The sequence below is a fragment of the Cimex lectularius genome, unplaced genomic scaffold, assembly GCF_000648675.2.
Source record: "Cimex lectularius strain Harlan isolate CLEC.00 unplaced genomic scaffold, Clec_2.1 scaffold79, whole genome shotgun sequence".
In the NCBI taxonomy this organism is placed as follows: Eukaryota; Metazoa; Arthropoda; class Insecta; order Hemiptera; family Cimicidae; genus Cimex; species Cimex lectularius.
The window spans coordinates 1,595,125-1,618,441 of NW_019392727.1; the positions used below are offsets into that span (position 1 = coordinate 1,595,125).

At 33.6% G+C, this 23,317-nt stretch overlaps 1 protein-coding gene across 3 annotated transcripts in view; it reads right to left on the reverse strand.

The window, feature by feature from the left end:
- The window catches only part of LOC106663336 (protein prickle-like), a 118,851-nt gene that overhangs the window by 9,624 nt on the left and 85,910 nt on the right, over positions 1-23,317 (reverse strand). For 2 of the 3 annotated variants that reach the window (XM_014388102.2, XM_014388100.2), the window contains exon 2: positions 23,241-23,270. The exons of the other annotated variant lie outside the window; for it this stretch is intronic. In XM_014388102.2, coding sequence (XP_014243588.1) covers positions 23,241-23,270 — 30 coding nt within the window. The remainder of the gene's footprint in view (positions 1-23,240; positions 23,271-23,317) is intronic. 3 annotated transcript variants of the gene reach the window in all.

The window sequence follows — 23,317 nt, forward strand, 5'->3', positions numbered from 1 at the left end:
AGGAAAGAAATGTATTCAATCACCCCCCACCCCAAAAACTCCTAAAAATAGGCGAATTAAAACTAATTAAGCGAAACCTCCCATACAATACTGCCAACCATAAAACAGTCTCCACTACTTTGGGTTCTATTTCGACTCATGACTAACCATACGCATACTAAAACGACACAAGTTCACAAGTTAAACTCTAGAACTTATTGCTACGCAAATCACATGGCGGTAAAATACAAACTGACATATTGGTCGTACAGACAGAGAGTACTGCTAAAATTTCCAACATGAGTTACGACTTTGGTTAGGTTAGGTTGGGTTGGTTAAGTTAGGAATGGTTAAGTTAGGTTCAAAAGCGTTAGCGCTTGGGTTACTAACTTATTTATTCATCCCTTTTTGGGTATGTGTGCCTTTGGTTGAAGCTAAAGAAATAAATAATAAACGTAATTTATTTAGAAATCGTGAGGTGCGGTCTGGTGTGATGTAGGCTTCAGAAAAACATTTTCTTTATCGTGCCAACGTTTCGATCTTTATTGACATCATCTTCAGGGCTCAAAGTGTTTGTTTTCTGTGTAATTGTGCCATTCTTGCGTGTCGTGTCGAGAGTCACAAAATCAGAGGAAGAAAAAGACATAACACGATCGAAATGCATAACAAGACATAACACAATATCAAATCACTTACAACACCTCACTACAAATCAACAAAACCTATCTCAACAAAAATATACCAAAACCAAAAATTTTCTCAAAAATAATCCTGACATACTCATACTTTCTGCTGATAAGACCAAACAAACAGTAGCAATCAGTAAAAAAGAGTACAAGGAAAAAATTAACAAAATTATCACAGACACAAACACATACAGCATAATCAAATCAGACCCTACTCCTACTCTCATCAAACAGACAAACAAAATTCTCCAAGAAACACTTAAACGAAAAGAAATTGACATATACACCTACAAATCACTTCAAAACAACTTACCAACACCCCCGAAACTATATGGATCTGTAAAAACACATAAACCCGAACACCCTCTAAGACCCATAATTTCATTTGTAAATTCACCCACATATAACATGACAAAATACCTAAGGCACTCTCGACACGACACGCAAGAATGGCACAATTACACAGAAGACAAACACTTTGAGCCCTGAAGATGATCTCAATAAAGATCGAAACGTTGGTACGATAAAGAAAAAATTCTGAAACCTACATCACACCAGACCGCATCTCACGAGTTCTAAATAAATATCGATTAACGGTCACTAATCACCACACAATAAACGTAATGACAATGCTCCAACAGACGTACTATCCAACCATGTAGTTGTCTAAGTTTAAATAAAAACTATTAATAATAATAAACATTGTGTAATAAAGTGTAAGAAAAAACCTTAAGTTCGTGATATCTCTTAGTGGCTTTGATTAAAAAGAAGAAGATTGGCAGTCCAAAATGAAAGAAAAGGACAAAACTGCAAACACAAGCCAACAGATTTTTGATCATTACGGCACACATACAATCTTCGTGCTTTATTGAAATTTTTCCACTCCATAAATTCTGGTAGCAATAAGTATCGGGTTGTCCGGAAAATAATGCAGGATTTTAAGTTTTCATTAAAAAAAATCTATATAAAATATTCTGTTTACGTTTACAGGATTACTCATTNTAAAGTAACTAGTTTCTTTTTTTTTGTTTAATACCAAAATCCTGCATTATTTTCCGGACAACCCAATAGTTGCAATAGACTTAATTGAATTATATTTATTAAAAAAAGAAGATTAATCTTATGACGAAAATTAAACACCAAAAGAACGTTTGTCTGAAGAGTTTCGTTATTATTGAACTCCCGCCCAGCTTTTTCCAAAAATGTGTCAATTTCAGAGTCATTTTCCTCAACACAAGTAAATCACGATTTGAAGATCCGTACGAAGAAAATTAAAAGTCTTTAAGAAAAGTCTCATATGTTGTGGATTTCTGTTCCTCTGACAATTCAGATATTTAACAGTTTGAGGGCATGTGACATGGGGTATGTCAAGCCAGAAAACGTTTAAATTTGAGCTTCCTTTGCTAACAAGGAATAATTTATAGTAGTTTATAAGCAAATTGAGATTTAAAACGCAAAACTCAATTGATTTAAATAACAGGCCACACACACAAGCAAGTATGACAGTCTAAAGAACAATAAAAGATAAAAGACAAGCCTACAGTCTCGAACATAATATAAAATCAAATCGTCGGTATTAATTTGGTCCTTTTATGGCTTTTGTTGCCACTCACGGGATTATTTCAAACTTACCTCTATTGTTGGAGGTTCGTCATTATTTCACGCAAGATGAGTCGGATTTCAGATCAGTTTAAATATTTATTTAAGCTTCTAACTAGTTTTTAGGTTAGGTTAATTTAGTAATGGTTAAGTTGGGCTACAGTCTGTCCTTGTGGAAAGCTCGGAGACCAACAATGGTTGTTAACCTCAGGAAATATGATCTATTTATGTCCGTTGTAAATATTGTAATAAATAACTTTTAGCGGAATCAAACGTGGATGAACATGAAGCATATAAAAAATAAAAACTTCATTTGCATAAATATGAACCATACACTAAAAAAATAAAACTTTCGATATAACGTATCGAATTTTCATTTACTTTTCGATATACCAAAATCTCGATATAGTGAACATGTCGATATATTGTACATATCCTTCGTCCCCTTGAATATACCATATATCAGGATTTAACTGTATAAATAACTAATTTAGTTATTATTATAACGCCTATAATAATAATATAATAAAAACTAACCAATAAAAAATCCTATTAAGGTTTTATGACGATCGTCGTTATGACAAACTGGGCGTCCTTCTTATTGTTTTGTTAAGCTAGCCAGACAACACACAAATTGTCATATTTCTTCTTGATCAATTTGGCATGACTATCCGCGTCGTTTTGGTCTGCCAAAAGGATTTCGGCATTTTACCGTCTTAAGTGGTTGGATTGTGAGTTTATGTTAATTACTCAGACCCCATTTCTGCTGAAATAGCTGTAACAAAAAAAAGGCAAATTCACCACTGAAGATGGTGAAAAGCAGTAAAGATCGGTAGTGACCAAATGTATGAGATGTTTCGCGTTACGGAGGAGTCCGCATGAGTTGGGCTAGGTTAGGCTATGTAGGGTTAAGGTTTGTGTTCGGTAATGTAGAATCAGGGACGGTTTAGGTTTGGTTGGGCTAATTGAGAAATGGTTAGGGCCTGGGTTAGGTACATATCTAAGAGTCGATGTTTTTCCGTGAGGCGAAGAAAATAAGTGAAAAGTGCGAAGCGCAATCTGGAGTTCGTTCGACAGGCATTGGTGGCCGTACGCAGTACTGCGCCGGCTGAGGCTAGGTGAAAGAGACGTGAATATACCCTAACAACACATACTGTATAAATAATCTAATTGAGAGAACCCGAATATTTCGCCATCACTACACATCCATGCTAATAAATATATTAAATTTCAGTATGCAAAAAAGAAAGAAAAAGAGAAGAGCTATATCGACTGTTTTATCCAAAAATCGAAACAGGGGATCCAAATACTGCTCCCGTGCTCAAACACAATTCTCATATAGGGAGCATAACGACTCCATCTCTATGTGGAGATTCCATTAAGTGGTACACATCGAGAAACCTTTCATGCCGGACACATACGCGCGCTTTGGCCCAAAAGTGAGTGTCCGTGTGTCAACCCGCATAACCGAACCTATTCGCGTGAGATTGATCCTTCTACGTTTGAGATCTTCCAAGACCACCTTTCGACGGTACTGCTGATACGAAGCTTCTTTGCTGATCCGATCTACCAACTGCGCATTTCTTTTAAACATGTTTTTTTAATTGCATGTTTAGTGCCAGGTGGTTGGGATGTCCCGGTCTTTTCGTTGCTTTCAGACCTACGTGTTCTGGTACCCAGACCAATAGCAACGTTTTGCTGAATGGCTTCTAAAGTATCTCTATAACTAGAGGGTCCAGGGAGGACTGTCAGTGACAGCAGTAACTTCCCTATACTAAGAACTGGGTAATGATATGGTTTAGACGACTCAGCTAACACGAGATCACCTCGGACGTATACTGCCGGAAGGACCAAGGGCGGAGGCATATCCTCAGATCGAGAACCGCCCCTAGCGTATATATTAAATGTATGAATAAAAACTTATTTGATTTGTTGTATTTATTTTGTTAGTTTTTATGTCTGACTCAGCATGTTCATGATGAAAACCAGATTTTCCAAGGTGGTCCAATAATTAAATGGCTTCAGTTACCTAAATCAATCCAAAAAAGTTTTTTTTGATGTTAAAAACGTCAAATGTAAATATTACTTATTAATTAATCTTTATGAAACACCGGCACCCTGAGGGTTTATACGACCTCTGCTGTTGCTAACCCTCGTAAAAATCTTTATGCAAGGTATTGGTTGAGATAAAAAAGTCAGTGTCACGAGGGGGATTCGAACCCACTACCTAATCTAAAAATCTAAAGAATTTAATAAATATTAATATACTAGTTGTTGAATAAAATTAAACAGAGAAATATATTTTTTTAATAATAGAAAATTAAGCCTAGAACCTAAGGTTTAAGACTGAAGGGCAGAAACTCCTTAGACAAACACTTTGAGTGAGTAGAAATACTTTGATTGAATATATATAAAAAAAAATATTTTGCATTGTATAAATTGACTTTTCCACATCCAAAATGTAATTGTTATATGTAAACAATGTTTGTAAATCCGAGGCCCTGAAGATGATCTCAATAAAGATCGAAACGTTGGCACGATAAAAAAAATATTTTTCTGAAACCTTCACACCAGACCGCATCTCACGATTTCTAAATAAATATCGATTAACGGTCACTAATCACCACACACTTAATCTCAACGTTTGTGTAGATAAATTAATTACAGATTTAATGATTAATTATTGATTTTTATTTTATTTAAAATTTAAACGTCACTGAATATTTGGAAATTAAAACTTTTACTATTTTTATGTTAAAACACTAGTGTTTAGTAAATGAAAAACTTCTTTTTATTATAAGAAAATTATGTTATTATTTTCGTTTATTTTAAATATTTTGAATAATTATTCACACAATAAACACTATTTATCAGCCCTGTATTTGAATATGATAGTAGTAGTAGTAATAGTAATAATAATAGTAATTAATATTATTTGACGAAATCGTGAAAGAACGTTCCAAATTTGAATATATCCAAACCGGTTGTCGGTTGCATCATAATTGAAATTCTTAATCCAACGGCCTAGAATAGAACAAACACGAACCTTTTCACCGTACGTGTACTTTAAATTGTGTAGAAATTAATGAAAGTATTTGCTCACGGCTGGCGATTTCTGGTGGAAAAGGTGGGTCGTCCGAGGTGAAGGCAATCTTCGTAATTATTGGGATTTTTTTAAGGGATATTTTTTTTCGAGTTGACGATTAACACGGTGGCAGTTGATTATTAACAGAAGCCTGAAGAATGCTAACACGAGGTCATCGCCATAATTGTCTTTTAGAAAAAAACAACAACAATAACAACAATGATAGTCATTACTCAATGATAAAGGATAGTTTTACAATGGACCTTTTTAATTTTTACTTTATTATACAGTGACCTTTAGCGTATAAGTTGAAATGAACAATTTCCGTCTTGTCAGGGCACAATCAACACCATAAGCCATTCTCAAGATGGTTTATCAATTTTTTTTTGACAAAGGCCATTCTTTCCAGATCTTCACTCCAGGGATATATTATTTTATTTCCAGGCGATTTTAAGAAGTCCTGCCTGAGGAATTCGACGTTCTTAATCCACTTGTTATTCTTAACTTGTAGAACAGGTCGGTTAATTTGTATGTTGTTCTGCTTTTGTGTAAAACCACGTGGCGTTTTCGGTTCTGTGGTTGTTTCTTTCGTTTTATCTTTCGGATTTGTTTCTATTTTAAGATAACCTGATCCCTGAGTGTGATTATTTATGCTTGGTTAATATTTAGGTTTTACGATCAAATTTGCTAATAATAGTGTTATTATATTCCTCGTTTAATCCTGACTCTTACCAAATTTTAAGGAAATGCTTTAGACTGGCCAATTTCCTGCGATCCGGTAGTCTTTGAGGCCAGAATTTACAGCTTAATGGCTTTTTTGTCACGTCTAATTACAATTCACTAATTTCAAATTTCGATAAATCTATAAATAATGGGGGGGGGGGGTGTTTAGTGACCGTTAACCAATGATTATTTGGAGATCGTGAGATGCGGTCTGTTGTGACGTAGGTTTTTAGAAAAACATTTTCTTTATCGTGCCAACGTTTCGATCTTTATTGAGATCATCTTCAGGGCCTGAGATTTATAAACATTATTTAAGTTTTACATGTAGGATGTGGAAAAAAATGAATTTATACAATGCTAATTGTTATTTTTTTCCACATCCTACATGTGAAACTTAAACAATGTTTATAAATCCTAGGCCCTGAGATGATCTCAATAAAGATCGAAACGTTGGTCCGATAAAGAAAATGTTTTTCTAACAACCTACGTCACACCAGACAGCATCTCACGATATTCAAATAATGTATAAACAATTCAAATTCGTCTGATCGGTTGGAAGTGCTTAACTAATTAAAATGAACTAGTTGGGATTGTGATTTTTGGGCCTTTTCTATGTTTTAAGCTCTTTTTGGAATCATGAATACAGGTCGATGCTGGGTGTTGGTCTACGAGTCGGTGCACTAATGCTGAACTCAAACGAATTTCGGCATTGCGCCTTCTTCAGTGAGGAGCTGATTTCTTCATGTGGTCTATGGGGTGATGAACCTATTCCCGCTGGATTGCTCTGTCAGACGAGTTCAGGCTTTTTGTAATCTCTAGTAGTTGGTCTGGCGTTATTTTCTCTGTCCTGTCCTTATATGATTTTTTCAGGTCTCATGGAGTGTTTACATCGTAGCTTTCCTATATAATAGAACCTGCCTATCTTCAAAATTCCTCACTGAAGATGGCGCAATACCGAAACGTGTTTGAGTAGTTCAACAAACCCGCGAGTGAAGACGAACCCAATAAGTGACCCAATGCCGGTTCAGCTTCATTTACAGAAGTTAAACGTTTTTCGATATTATAAAAAAAAACTTGTGTCAGTTGTTGCTCTTGAAAATTCACAACACCTCTGGACTTTATCCAAATTTAAAGTTATTACAACCGTAATAATTAGCCTAATTTTTCTCCTTTAAGCCTATGTCAACGATGTTAAGATTTGATGCTATTATAAGTGAGAAAAAATGAAAAATATATTTTTTCATTTGCCCAAATTTTTCAATTCAGGTTTTTTTCGGGCGCAAAAAACGAATATTAAATTTGGTTTTTGCTAAAAAAATATATACTTTTAAAATAGTTTATTAGTTATTCAGAAATCGTGAGATGCGGTCTGGTGTGATGTAGGTTTCAGAAAAACATTTTCTTTATCGTGCCAACATTTCGATCTTTATTGAGATCATCTTCAGGGCCTGGGATTTACAAACATTGTTTACATTTAACAACTTAGGATGTGGAAAAGTGAATTTATTCAATGCAAAATATATTTTTTATATTCAATCAAAGTATTTATACACACTCAAAGTGTTTGTCTTCTGTGTAATTGTGCCATTCTTGCGTGTCGTATTGAGAGTGCCAGTGAGATTTTGCTGTTTTATGTTTATAAGAAGATGATCTCAATAAAGATCGAAACGTTGGCACGATAAAGAAAATGTTTTTCTAATACACCTACTTCACACCAGACCGCATCTCACGATTTCTGAATAATTATCGATTAACGGTCACTAATCACCACACATAGTTTACTAGGTTAGGGCAACGGCGTATTGAGCGTAAAGTCGTGGGTTCGAATCCCGCTCGTGACACTGGCTTTTTCATTTCAACCAAAACCTTACATAAAACTGTTAATTAATTGAAAGAAGTTATTTGGTCCATCGGACNTTTTCACACTTAACTACTTTAAGTTAAGCACGCTGGAACTGTATCAGTTGATAAGAAATTTTTCTATGACAGAGGGAGGCTAAAGACGCATATAACAAAAATTTCAAAGAAAGATTTTTTGGTGATACTAATAATTATGATAGAATAAATTATTAGTGATAAATAATACACTGTTAAGTACTGTAAAATGTATTTTTCTGCCTTTGTTGTGTAGGTATTTACTTCAACGTAGGATAAGAAAATAATAAGCAGGATCGTATTAAATGAGACCACAAATAAAAGACAATTTCTTATTGTTGCAAATTATGTTAAAATAGTTTTTTTTTGCGGCTAGAAACGAATTGATAATCGTTTTTTGCACCTAAAAAACCTAATACAAATTTTTGTGAAAATTGAACAATTTTTGTTTAACTATTCTTTTGGTTTATATGTATTTGCTACTTAATTCCCAACCCTAACCGTACTTAGCCTATTCTATTCTAACCTAAACCAATAGAGCTTCTAAACCTAACCTAACCCAACAGCACCAATAACCCGAAAAAAAGTTAGATATTGCAGAAATAACCCGTTAAATAATATATGTACAGAAAAACAAAAGAGCAATGTAATTCAATCAGATTTTTTAAATTAAATTAAAATTTTCTTGTTTAATAACACTTGACATTTTTTGAATAACAATTAAACCTAACCTAATCCAACAGAACCAAGAAGCAAGAAACGAAGGAAGATTTAGAAAATAGATTTTATCCTTTCCGCTGAATTTCACATAATCACCTTGCCTACTTTTTGTTCCCTTCTATTTTATTAACAAAATTATAACATTCAAAGTTTACGAGGTTTAATTCTAATCTTTTGTCGAAATTTTTCACTATTTAATTTTCCAGTTAAGCTTAATTAGCCAAGAATAATAAACTTGTGCTACTTTAAGTAGTGTAAACTCATCTGAACAGATTTTTTTATAATTATCGAAAAATGCTTAATTTCTATAAATGATGCTGAACGGTCATTTTGTGTCAGTCTTCACTGGAGGGTTGGTTGAACTACTCAAACCGTTTCGGCATAACTGAATTGTATTGTGTAGGAAAGCTACGAGCTGTAAATTTCATGGAGACCTGGAAAAATCATTCAACGGCATGACAGGGAAAATAACGCACAGACTAACTAGATTGCGAAAATAACAATTTGCCCCACCCCATAGAAAAATCCAACCCAAAAATGCCGATTTTTGATTATTATGAAAATTCGTATTTAAGGGTTTTAGAGTTTCTCGCCAGTCAAGGTACTGTCAGGTAAATACTTAAGTTCCTCTAAACTGAAAAGGAAATACTGTCTTAAGTTATGCCTATTTTAAGTTCCTCTAACTTAGAACTATAATTAAAGTTTTAAACTGACTTTTTCCACTTTTTTAAACGTTCTGGTAAATTTATTTTTATCACCAAATTTTAGAGGCACGCAACATTCTAAAGTTTGATAGACGATTTTTCACGCATCGTTGATTATTTTCATTTGAAGCTAACTTTAATTCGTTAATCTTCCTGAGCTTCCATCGTCTTTCAGGGGAACTTTCCAAACTTTCAGATTTGAAATGCCGAAAGACCAAAATATCGAGAATAGGCAGACCATGATCGGAACCCACCAAACTATAATTTATTTTATTACAACGGGACAAAAATAAAAATGAATCGCATGAATTCATATTGGAACGGTGCTTACTATTCAAAAATATTAGTAATCTAATACAAACTAACGGGATTTCCGATCCCAAAATGTCTGACTTGTTTTCCAATAACCCAGTTTGTATTTTTATATATACTTTTGTATTTTTAATGTCGGATATTTTGTTTTGTTTTTAGAAAAGCTCTTTTTTGTATATGCTAACTGTTAAATGAATGAATGTAGGTCCTCTTGTTTAAAGTGAAAGCTCTGGAATCGCACGCACTGTCGAGGCAAGTGTCCAGATTTTATACCCAGGATCTCACGCCTTTCCCAGAGAACAAAACGTTCGTGTTTGATCCTTTGTTAATTATTTTCACCCGGGGGATGCATAAATGCGTGCCACTCGACCATAAAATAATACATCTTATTTTCTACGAGCCGTTCGCTAGCCACGCCATCGGGTTCACTTCTAGCCGAATGGATTAGATGGCCTGTTGAAAAAATCCCACCATTCCCCCGTTATGCAGATGCAGCTCAGGCCAGACAGGAACAGGGAAGCAACAAAAACGGTGTTAGCGATGGACAAAATGCTTCACGGGAAAAAAAGTGTTATAGAACTGAATTAAATTAAAATTAAGTTAATGAATCTCCAACTGCAATTTTATTCAACATCAGACGGATATTTTTGACTGTTTAAGGTTTGAAAATCTGGTCTTAACAATTGTCGAATAGTCTTTGAGTAATTTATATCGTTTGTTCTAATCTTTTGAGGCGAGTTTGGGGATTTAAAGTAGTATTTTGTCTATTTAAAATCCCAAATAGCGGATGATATTGGTACTGCGAGAGGAACAGATTTATAGTATGTCGGATAAGAGGTGATACTGCACAGTGTAAAGGTTATTTTCCTGGAATTTGGTTAATTTGAGTCGGATTCTTCAATTCTTGAATCAATGATAAGGAAAGATAGTACGGTAGGTTTCTTTGCAGTATCGCCTGAATATATGAAGAAGAATTCGTACTGAATACTGAAAAGAGAATAGGACTAAGGATTTTGCCGTGCGGAACACCCATTTTGGCATACTGGATCGTATAGATGGGAATAAGTGAATGAAAAGATACCCTTTTATAGCAAGCCCGGGTTCCACATTCGGCTATTCCATCAAAGGATAGCCATTTAATACCAACATTGTCAAGGGCAGGATTGGTAGGGGCCACCCCGAACAGTATCTGACCCGACTCAGAATTGACACACGGACAACTTTTGGGCCAATGGCATGCTGAGAAATGTGGCTTAATGTGTCCCACATAATTCAATTAGGGTGTCATTCCTTGGTTACATATAGGGAGCTAGTAGGAATACTGCCCGATATAAGAATTGTGCTCGAGTATGACGTCAGGGAACTATTGTATCCTCTATTCTGATTTTTAGAGGTCTCAAGTCCTCTTTTCTGTATGTACAGATCTTTTGTATATTGCAGGTACTATTTATGTATACATACTACATTTGGTGATATACGTTTTAACTATTTCGTGAGAAAGTATTTGATGTATGTGTATTACAAGTGTCGATGGCGGAATATGAAGAACCCCATCGACCCTCAACCTGGCTAGGTATTGTAGTTGTCTATATGCATGATAAAGGGTGATGGAAGTATATCTAGTACTCCATGAGTTGAAAGGTACGAAATAAAGTGAAATGAGTGAAAGGTATTAAGATAGAACGTATTTAAGAATGAGCTTAGCTTCTAGAAAGAGTAGGTGAGCTTAGCTTGAAACTACATGCATTGGGGATGAAATGAACTTGTCGAAAGCACCTTGATCCTAACTTCAACGATGGTACCGATAAGATCAAGGGCTAACCCCTGTGTACTAAGTACCGCAGTGGGTGATTCTCACGACGAGAAGTCATAAGCCAGGAACACACTTCCCGATGCTACGCCATGCGACACTACCCGACGCCTTGCCACGTTTTGGTGGGGTGTGCACATCTATCCGACGCAAGTACACGTCGCGTACAGTCCACAGCGTTTATCACAATAATCACTATCACAATCACAACGCATCGTTTGTTCTTAATGCACTATTTTGAGCAAAACCTTGTTATAAATTGTTATTTAAATTTTATGAGCACAACCATCTAATAAATTGTTCGTTAAACTTAATTGTTTTAAATAAAGTTACTCCTAACCATCATAATTAAACAATGTTTATAAAAACTTATGCATTTTTGATCTCGTTTAATTCGGTTTACATTAAAATAACATGTTGTAATTCATATAACGACAAAATTACATGTACTTAGTTAGAAATAAACTACAAAAAATATGAGTGTCCTGTTCTAATGCTACCCGACATTACAAAATGGTGTAATTTGACGAGCAAAACTATGAAATAAATTGTTAATTAAATTTTATGAGCAAAACCGTGTAATAAATTGTTCCAATTTTAGTATATGTACCGCCGAAGCGAGTACAATAAATTGTTAGTTAAATTCATTATATCAAAAATCGTATTCCGGTGTTTTGATTAATTTTCTACCAAACCATTAAAATTAATTTTTTAAATAAAAACTAATTAATTTTTAATCACAGTTAATTTGGTTTATATTAAAATAAGTATGTTGTAATTAATATAACGACAATAATACATGTAGTTTGAATAAAAATACGAGTGTCCGGTTTTTTTGTCTTCGACTGTACCCGATGCGACCCGACGAAAATCTGGACAGTGGGGGTCGCAGAGCGTCGGGTAGGTTAGCGTGGCATAGCATCGGGTAGATGTGCACGGGGGGTAATGCAACTTTATGGACAATCGGAGTTAGGATTTGCGTCGAGTAGCATCGGGTAACTGTGTTTCTGGATATATAGGCTCGGTTCTGCACATGTGCGTACTAAAATGCATATATAGGCAGAATCGAGCCTATATAATAAAAAGACATTGTCATGTCCTCCTATTTAGTGGTGAGATATTTTGCCAAGTCCCTGTACGGCAAGCTTGTTCCTACATATTTTCATACACTGATTTATCTACACGCCTTTTCATATTTTTTGAAGTCTCGGTCCTGTTGATATCTGCAAATGTTTCAATTTTGTCACCTTTTTGACTCAGTTTTGTATGAGAATTAAAGTACTGGACTCAGTATGCTCCCTTAGGGTACTCCCAGTTATTTTTCTTAGTTTATTAATATTGATCTTGTCTGACACTAAAATGTCTGTCAGTTAAGTAAGAAGTGATAACTGTTGACATACTGCTTTGAAAGCGTCAGTCTTCATTTAGTTTTGTATTCATGCCAATTATTGATAAATCAAATGCAACAGAGAGGAAATTTGTTGTAACTTAAATGGCCTTAACTGTGTTTTAAAAATATTATTGGAAAATAATTTATTTATTTATTTAAAATTTCTTTTGCTCAAGCTCAAGTATATTTTTTGAGCAAAAACCAAAATTCTCAGGAATAGAACTCAAGAAAACTTTACTATCCCAAGAAAATAAAAAAAAAGCAATAAAAAATTAAATAGTTTAAACAACAGGCCAAATAAAATCCATAAAAGATCCACAGTTTAAAACAAATGGAAAACATCTTTATAATTCTAATGATAATTTGTCATTTATAATTATGTTTCCATGCTTGATCTTTTTGTAAGTTTTTAATTTTTGGTTTACCTTTTAAATAAAAACGGTGTCTATTGCCTTGAAATATCATAGAAATGGTAGATTATTTTTTGAAAGAGACTTCCTTTTTGTAAATCGAACTAGTTTAAATATATTATAATTAACTATTAGTTTAAAAAATAATGGTTCGCTTTTTAGAAAAATATAAAGTGATTTCAGATGAACAATTTCGCAAAGGACTAACCATGCTCTCTCTATATTTTTTATATCATTTATCACCATCTGTACAAATATATACATTATGTCTGTTCATTTTGTTTATTGTCTCTTTTTTAAGTGTTTTGCTTAATTTTCTTTCGTTTTGCGCGGTTTTATTCAGTTAAATTTGGGAAATGAATTTTGAATTGCACAGGACAAAAAGTTGAAATACCAGAATAACCCCACATCCCCTTTTCACAACGTCACCATCTTTGTCCATTTAACATAAAATGTCTGCCTTTTGGTTCGATGTAATTAAAGAAAAGGTTACGCCGCTAGAAAGCTTATTTTACGAAGAAGTTGTTACGAAACTTGCCAACCTTTATCGTGAATGTTTCTAATGAGGTTGCAAATTTTATTATTTTTTAAAAGTTTAAATTTAGCAGATTTTGAAAGAGTTAGTGTGTTTTTTTACCCAAAATTAAATGAAATGTTACAGAAGAGTGTCTTCTTAATGAAAATTTAACGCTCTTTTCAATGCTTTTTGTTTGGATATCCCCAAAAATGAATAATTCAAGAGCTCAATTTACGACGAAAATCGTAGGTAGTCGAAAAAACATAAAATGTTGAATATCTGCGAAAGGGTTGAGAATCATACGTTCATACGAATATTTTTGTTGCATTTGAGGTAAAAAGCACCTGACGAACTTCGCCGAGTATCGAATCACTATTTATAACGAACCTAATCGAGGGTCGGTGGGGGTACTCAATATTCCGCCATCTACCCTCTCACACTAAACATTCACACAAATAAGTACATTCACTCTCAACACACGCTTTGAACACAAAACTATCAATACTATATACAATACCTGTTTCCTAAAATAATCTTAACAGGGCACCCAGATACTCGATATCGGGAGGCAATCCTACACGTTCTCTTTATAGGGCCAAGGAGTTGCACCCATCAATTAGATGGGACATAGTTGCTTGATTTGAAATCACTAAGCTGTCTATTTTCAGTTCATTTTCAATCTTTGTTTTCTTATGGTATCAGTGGGGTAACACTAGTAATTACATGCTGAATTAATTAAATGGACCACATAGAACAATATTTAAAATAATATTAAATAAGCTCTCACGTTGAAATACTGATTTTTTTATTCGAAGAAGGAAGTGTATACAATGTTAAGCAATTATTCGTACCATCAACAGTGTTTCGCCTCTTTATACAAAATTTTTTATGAAAACTAACATTAAAATACCTCATTAAAACACGCATTTATACGCAAGACATAGTGAAATGATGACAATATTGCTATGATATTTGATACAAAATGCTAAGAAATTTCTGTTCACCTTTAATGATTTTAATAATGTGAATAAGATAAAAAAAACATTTTAATTAATTATACTTTTTATTCTTAAGGTCATGGTTGAGATGAAAAAGTTAGTGACACTAACTTTTTCTCAACCAAGAACTTAGATAAAAGGTATAATTAATTAAAATAATTAATAGGTCAATTATGACTACTATATTCGTAGCATGATTGTTAACGGACAACTAGATTTGATATAATTGTCATAACACATGCATATATAATATATACATATAAATATTTAAAAGATGAAAAAGAAATTACAAATATTAAATGTATTAATGTGTAGTGATTAGTGACCGTTAATCGATAATTATTCAAAAATCGTGAGGTGCGGTCTGGTGTGATGTAGGTTTCAGAAAAATATTTTCTTTATCGTGCCAACGTTTCGATCTTTAGTGAGATCATCTTCAGGGCTCAAAGTGTTTGTCTTCTGTGTAATTGTGCCATTCTTACGTGTCGTGTTGAGAGTGCCTTTGACACGATAAAGAAAATGTTTTTCTGAAACCTACATCACACCAGACCGCATCTTACGATTTCTGAATAATTAAATGGATTGTTATCACTTCTATCAAACAAAAATGTAACCTTAATAAATAAGTAAATGTAACCAAGAGAAAACAGATAATAATAAAAAAACAACCTAAGTTTAGTTATGTATTAAAGTACCTCATTGTGTATATGTTATAACCATCATAATCATACGTTTAAAGTATTAATCGATTTTGTCATTAATCCATTTTCAAAGCAGTTTCTTCTTAATTGTTAACTCGAAGATTTGAAAGTGTAAAACCCTTAATCTAACCCTAGTTTCCTGATTGAAGTCGTTAATTTCTGTTAAAAAAATACATTTTCAAACTTGCCACGAAGATAACATGCTGGTATACGATAAATCTTTAGACGTCAGTTTTACGAGAAAGTGGTTCAATTTGAAATATACGACGAATTTATTCATCTGGGCTTCTTTAAAATACAAATGGATTTAATAACAAGGAAAACAGGAAAGAAAAGGTGGCAGCGTCAGTGGATTGGGTCATCCGAGCTCTTATGCGGTCAAGACCCCGAATTAGAATTGGTCATACGCGGTTGACACACGGACTTTTGGGCGCGTTTGTGGCATGCAGAAAAAGGTTGCTCACTAATAGAAATATGTCATTCCTTGGCTCCACATAGGGAGCAAGTGGGAATGCCGCGGAATTGACGAATTATGCTCGAGCACGGCAGGGAATCATTGAGTCCCCTGCTCCAATTTTTGGACGAATTGTTTTAATATACATAGTACTGATAATTTTGTGCACTTGTTGAGAGGGAATGTATTTGCTGGTGTAAGAGGGCTGATGGCCGAATGTTGAGTACCGACATCGACCCTCAATTAGGTTAGTTATATAATAGGAGTAAAGGGTGATGGAGGAATCCCGAATACTCCACCACCCTAATTGAGTGAAAGGTATGTAAATAGGAAAGAGAGTGTGAACTGCTTGCTTTGGGTGCTGAATTGACCTAGCGGTCTGACCCCGGCTGTATACCCGAGGAGGGTGATTATCGAGGCCTGCCAGTAATTTATTGTAAATTACAACGCTGGAATTGCCGATGGACTGCGATAACTGGCAGACACGACTTTACACATGTGTGTATAAATGTACATACATGCGCAGATTTTGGCTTATACAATTCCATTCCAGTCAACAAGGAAATTAATTTCATACACCTTTTCTCATTCACATAGGCGGAAAAATTTCAACTGTGGTATCATCGGGATTTTCGACTCAAAGCCCATTCATGATAAAAAACACTCGGCTGATTATTTCCCATCAGTTAAGTAATGAACAGGCTGGCTCATTTTTCAACAACCCGATACTTCTAGATATCTGCTATGAATAGTTAATAATTGTTTTGGTATGCGGATCCAATACGTCCTCGATACCCTTAACAACTTTACGTAAATTGGAAATAGTTTAGATACGTGAAATTAGCCATTATATTTTTTTTAAATGTATTTCTTCTAGTAGGAGATAGATTTGAATTATACAATTCTAATTCAAGCATACGCAACATAATAGATAAAGGTTCCCACACAGGTAAAATTTTCATTCGGCATTAAAAAGTACTCACATCAGAGTGTTGTCATTTAAGGTGAGAGACCTAAGTCACGAATATAGGGCGATAAGACATTATTTTAAAAAGGTTTTAAAGCCACTGATGCAGCACACGAGATAAAGTAGAGTGCAAAGATGCCATGTCAGCTGAAAAGAGGCGGCTGAAAAAAATCCTACACGAACCTTGGAAATGAGGTTATATAAAACCGGCCACTATATCTCACCACCATCTTGCACAAAACATAAAGTTCAATGTTTATTATACGTAGAAAAAAACAAACAATAACACACAAAACTCAGTCCTCGAGTAGTTGCTAGTATGTTGATGATTCTGAGGGATTTCCAATTTCAGTCAAGATGGCCAAACTTTAAAACTATACGAAATCCTATAGCTTTTTTTTCATGCGCATGAATTCTTACCTGGGCGGATGCCCAGGGCACTCTATCATCCGTCAGCGGCGTCCTTCCTCGGGTCGTCCTCCGGATTCCAGGGTGGTCCTCGTTGGACGGCCGCTCCTCCTTCGACGCCGCCTCAGGTCCAGACGTTTCCTTCTCCGTTGCCGTGGTCAGACTTCGCCGGGGGGTAGTTGGGGCAACTCAATGGCCGGCTCATGTCTGACAGGTAGCATAAAGCGTCTGTCCCTGTCCATATGATCGCACGCGATAGCCAGCGAAGAATGCAGAGCGATCAGTGACATGGTGAGGAGCACCCTCGGGAGGTTTGATACTCCGAGGTCGCGGAGGGCCCTCCTGGAGCCCTCCAGAATTGCCCCACGCGCCCCGATCACGATGCCTTTGGCCGTAAAATACGGCTTCTGGCACCGCTCGGAGCATGTCGCTAAAGAGGTTGAATTTACTTCAAGACCAAAGCCCGCGTAAATACAGAAAAGCTTTCTCCATGCCTCCATGAGCATGAAGGCATATCAACCGATATAAGAACTTTCCTTGATGTCCGATTTTCTTCTCCTATTTTTAAATGTTTATAAGAAATTAAGGTCTCTATTTTATATAAGTCACTTTTTGTTAAATAAACCATCAGTTTTAATATATATATTAGCGCGAATGTAAGGGATGAGAAGGTGATAGAGTATTAAGAACCTTCCACCTTAACTAAAAGAATTGTCTTTCCAACAACATTCCACAAATTGCAACAATGATTGTATTATAAAAGAAAAACGTGGTCTCAATGAGGTCTGAGTGTTGACACTGACCGTAGGATGTTTACCATTGATGCCCAAATTTGGTCAAGCTGGAAAATTATAAAATTATGCCAAATTCAATAGCTAAAGAGGTTGAATTTACTTCAAGACCAAAGCCCACGTAAATAAAGAAACGTTTTCTCACAGTCACCTTTGATTGAAGGGCGACATGTCATGGCTATTTATGAATGTAGAGTGTGGAGGCACATCAACAGATATGAGAACTGTTTTTAATAACTTCAGCGACTTATTGATTTATGTTGCACAATTATGTTGCAAATTTTACATGAAATTGTTGTTGAATAAACCTTGAATGTATATGAGATTGAATGTATATATATGAGTGAATGTATAGTGGGAAAAAATGTCGATCGTACTGAACAAAAAACCCCACTTTCTCTTAATCGATTTTGAGAAATGGTACTGAAAAATGGCAACATTTTGGCTCCTCTTTGAACAAAAGGGTTGAAATATTGCTGAAATAGGTAACATTTTAGAGTTTGATGCTTTAACAAAAATCGTAGGTAGCATAAAAAAGAAATGCGTAAATATTAAAATTCATCGGGTGGAAATTGCGTAAAAAAAAAGAAAATAGGGAAGAAACCGTGTTTGTCCGAGAAACCATCGCTGCCCTCTTACATTTTTATGTCCCTTATAATTATCCAACATAAAATTACTTTTGCACTACCTAACAGTATAACTGGGTCAGAATAGTTTTGCAGTTATATTGAGGATAACGCTTTAGTACTAATTCTAAAAAAAAGTTCAAAAGTGTTTCTATAAGTGCATGGATAGAAAAAAGCTCCAGAAAGTTTCAAAGTAAGATGATTATTTCTTTGTTGTAACTTTGCATTTTTGCACCTAATTTATGAATACGATAAATTTCAACCTACTTTGTCGTAAATTAAAAAAAGATCAACAAGTGTATTCTTAAGCTAATGCTACAAGTTCTATTACCAGGCTTCACGATGTCCTTGGTGATTTAAAATTTCTTAGTTTACCCTGTGGGGTTCGACAAAAATTTCTTCAAAATTTGAAGTTTATTGTCAGGTAAACAGTGTTATGAAGGTACCACGTTCCTAGATAATATAGTTACTACATATATTTTAAACATTAGAATGCCTTTTGATGAAAAGATTTGAGGACTTGATTTTATATAATTTTTGGACTACAGTGCATCACACTTGAAAAATTTACAGGTGAATGTTCCTGATTGAAAAGAAAAAAATCACAAACCTGACCAACATTTATTGCAATATTTTGCCTACAAGATGATGAAAATGTAGTTATGAATATCATCTTGGTCCGTCAGACGAGTTTCGGCGTTTCGCCATCTTCAGCGTTCCACCTGTATTTTCCGTGGAATTTTCAATGATAATTTTTCACCCGGGCTGACTCCGGAATGGACAGAGCCTTAGTGTAGCTTGACCAAATGACGAATTAGAGCGTTGGTTTTTCTTTTCTAGACCATGGACAAAACCCGCCTTCTCTCGACAAATCGCCGCCATTTTGAAAAGGCAACAACCAAAGCGTTTCTCCATCGATTTTGACTTTCTGATATTCTTTCTGAACATTTGTCACACATTGTGGAAGCAGTATCACGATTACGACTTGAATGGCAACAATCAAAATTCGTTTATATAATTCTATAAGAGATTTTTACCCACTGACTTTTGATCGGTAGTTCATTAGCATGACAATAAAGAAATGAGCCGTTGAATGGCTTGATAATGGGACAGTTGAGGCCAGACGTGTTACATTAGAGCTCGTTTATTTTATTCTCTCTCTCTCTCTCTCTCTCTCTCTCTCTCTCTTTTATAATATAATAATCGTATAAAACGCTGCTTTCTCTCCAGTTTAATCTTTCTTATTAGCAGTTTCAACTTGTCGGATATTTTATTCAAGTGGGTGTGCTTTAAATGCAATTAACGTGGGTAAAAAGCTCGTGTGAACGTGTTCAGGATTAGCCGGATTTCAAAACGAAATTTTCTCTCTCTCTGTATGTATACGGTCTACTTCCCTTCTGATCAAATGTTAGAAGATATTCTGGATGACCCTGTTTGACACGACTTATAATCCAGTGGACCTTCAGAAAAAATGAACGATTTTTCACAAGTCGAAATTGCTGTGCAAGAAGTCAAGGTGCCAGGGTAGGATCGGACTGGCTGAAATATATAAATCTTTTAATTTCCGAAAATTCTCAAAACTGTACAAGGTTCTGAATACCAAAACTGTACGACTGAATGAAACGAATGACCAAAATCGCAGAAATGTTATAAAAATGCTACCATATGTTCAAAAATAAAGTTCAAAAGTAAAATTTGACTTCCTGGTGTTCAGGATATCATGTCCATTGAAGAATTTTTTGATAAACTGTTGAAAATATCACCAGGGTATTTTGACTATGTAATGCCGTCCTTTAGTTTCTGCAATAAATTATTTTTATTCTTATTTTGATATACGCATAAACATGAATATTTCGGAAATTTATGTTTGTTTGGATTTTGGTTGATGTACCGGTATTGATATTGGACATTGTCTTTCAGATGTAGGTTTACCCTAGGACGATAATTCAGGATGTACCTTCCCATGTTTTATTTCTACAATCTCGGAGGCTCAATGTTTTATTCTCATTCCTCTCGGGATTATCCTGATGAATATAATATGGTTGCAACGTCCGTGAGGAGGAAGAAGAGAGAAGAAGAAGAAGAAGACGCAGCGGCTTTTAAAAGAAATGATTTACTGTCAGTAGTCCGCGACGCGATTTATTTTATAGACAGACCGGATTAAAATAAAACCATCAGGACGACAAGAATCTGTAATAAATATATTTTGTGTATATATATGCTTTTCGTTCGGCCGTTCGATTTCGCTTACCTGGGCCGATAAATTATTGTCATCGACGAAATTCCCTCCTTCGTTGAAACCTTACGGTATGAAATTGGTCCTTTCGGTTCGTTCTTGAAACCGATCATAGCTCCTCACAAGAGAGTTGTTCACATCCTCAGAACTTATCTAATATTTATTTATTTTCCTTTCAAAAGCCTTTACCTTTTTTTTAAACTTTCATTCCTCATAAATAATAAGTTAAATATCATTCAAAGTTAACTTATCATTTATTTCTTTGCCTTTAAACAATCTTTAGTAATTTTGTTTACTTTCATTTTTTGGGGGAAAAAAACTAAATGTAATTTAAAAGTAACATCATTTATTATTTATTTATGTGTCAATAGCCTTAATTTTTTAAATTAGATTTTTATTTAAAAAAAGTAAATGCTATTTAAAGGTAAATTAAGGTAAATATTCAAAAGTGTTAAAGGTAACGTCATTTATTATTTATTTATGTGTCAATAGCCTTTATTTTTTTAATTAGATTTTTAGTAAAAAGAAGTAAATGCTATTTAAAGGTAAATTAAGGTAAATGTTAAAAAATGTTAAAGGTAACATCATTTATTATTTATTTCTCTTTTAATAGCCTTTAATTGTTTTTAGTTTCATTCTTACCTAAAAAGTTAAATGCTATTTAAATATAACATCATTTATTACTTATTTTACTTTCAGTGACCTTTACCTTGTTTCTTTCCTTTTATTCTTACTAAAAAAATAAATTAAATGCCATTTAAAGGTAAATTATATTTATTTACTTATCTTTAAGTAATCTTTACACTTTTTTTATTTTTAGAAAAAAAAGTTAAATTCAGATTAAAGGAAACATATCATTTATTTGTTTTCCTAGAAATCATTTTTATCTTTATTTTACTTTCGATTTTGCTTAAACGTTAATTAAGATGACTTCATTTATTATTTATTTATTTACCTTTACATAGCTATTAGAAGTTCTTTATTTCATTTTTACTGACAAAACAATAAATGCTATTTAAATGTAATATCATTTATTATTTATTTACTTTTAGATAGCCTTTAATTGTTTTTAGTTTTATTTTGAGTATAAAAAAGTTAAATTATATGTAAGGTTCTTTATTATTTGCGTATAAATAGCCTTTATTTCTTTAAAGTTTCATTATTATTGTAAAAAAAAGGCTAATTGTCCGAACAGGTAACATTCTTTATTTTTTTTTTATTTTTTTATTTTTTTAATAGCGTTAAATCATTATGAGTCTTTAGTTCTTTACCTTTAAATAGCCATTAATTTTTTTTTAAGTTTCATTCTTAGTATAAACAAAAGTTAAATTCGATCTATTGGTTCTTTAACCATTATTATTTACTTCTTTACTTTTTTACCTTTAAATTCTTTACTTTCATTTTTAGTAAAAAAAAATGTTATTATAAGGTAACTTATAATTTATTTATTTTCCTTTAAATAATCTTTACTTTTCTTTATTTTCGTTTTTAGTAAAAAAAATGTTACATGCTATTTAAAGGTAATTTATCATTTATTATTTATTTATTGACCTTCAAATAGTTTTTACGTTTGTTTTACTTTCATTTTTAGTATAAAAAAAGCTCAATGCAATTTAAAGGTAACATCATTTATTATTTTTCCCTTTAAATAGGTTTTACCTGTTTTTATTCTCATTTTTAATTAAAAAAGGTATTTAAAGGTAACATAAAAAAGTAAATAATAAAAAGATTAAAGGTAACTTATCATTTATTAATTATACATTCCCCTTCAAATTATCTTTCTTTCAACTGTTATTTTTAGTAAAAAATAAGTTTTTTAGTAGTTATTTGAAGGTAATTTATCACGAATTATTTATTTATCTGTAAATAGTCTGCAGTTAACATTCTTATTCCAGGCTGGTCGTTCTTTATGCCCGAGGTTGGCGATATATTTTTAAGAGATATTTTTCCTTAAATTGAATTGTATAAAATGCATTATTTTTTAAAATGTAAAGTCTTATAAAACTATAACAGAAGCAAGAATTTTTAATTTTGTTCCAAGTAGTTTTTAAGAAAGGAGGAGGCGAAATCCTCCCACCACTTTGTTAAATTGGCCACAAATAAACTATTTCAATCAGGAGAGGTCAGATTTTGGGTTTAACTTTTTAACCATTTAACTTTTTAAACGATTAAACAAACATGAGTTATTCACCCCATGTTGCTTTAATAAGTTTTAGTAAGTGAAAATTCTGATCAGTTTTGAGACTTACGCACTAAAGAGGCTATGTCCTTTTACGTACCTGAAACAAAAAATACACAAATTAAAGTTTGAATCATGGACATTTTA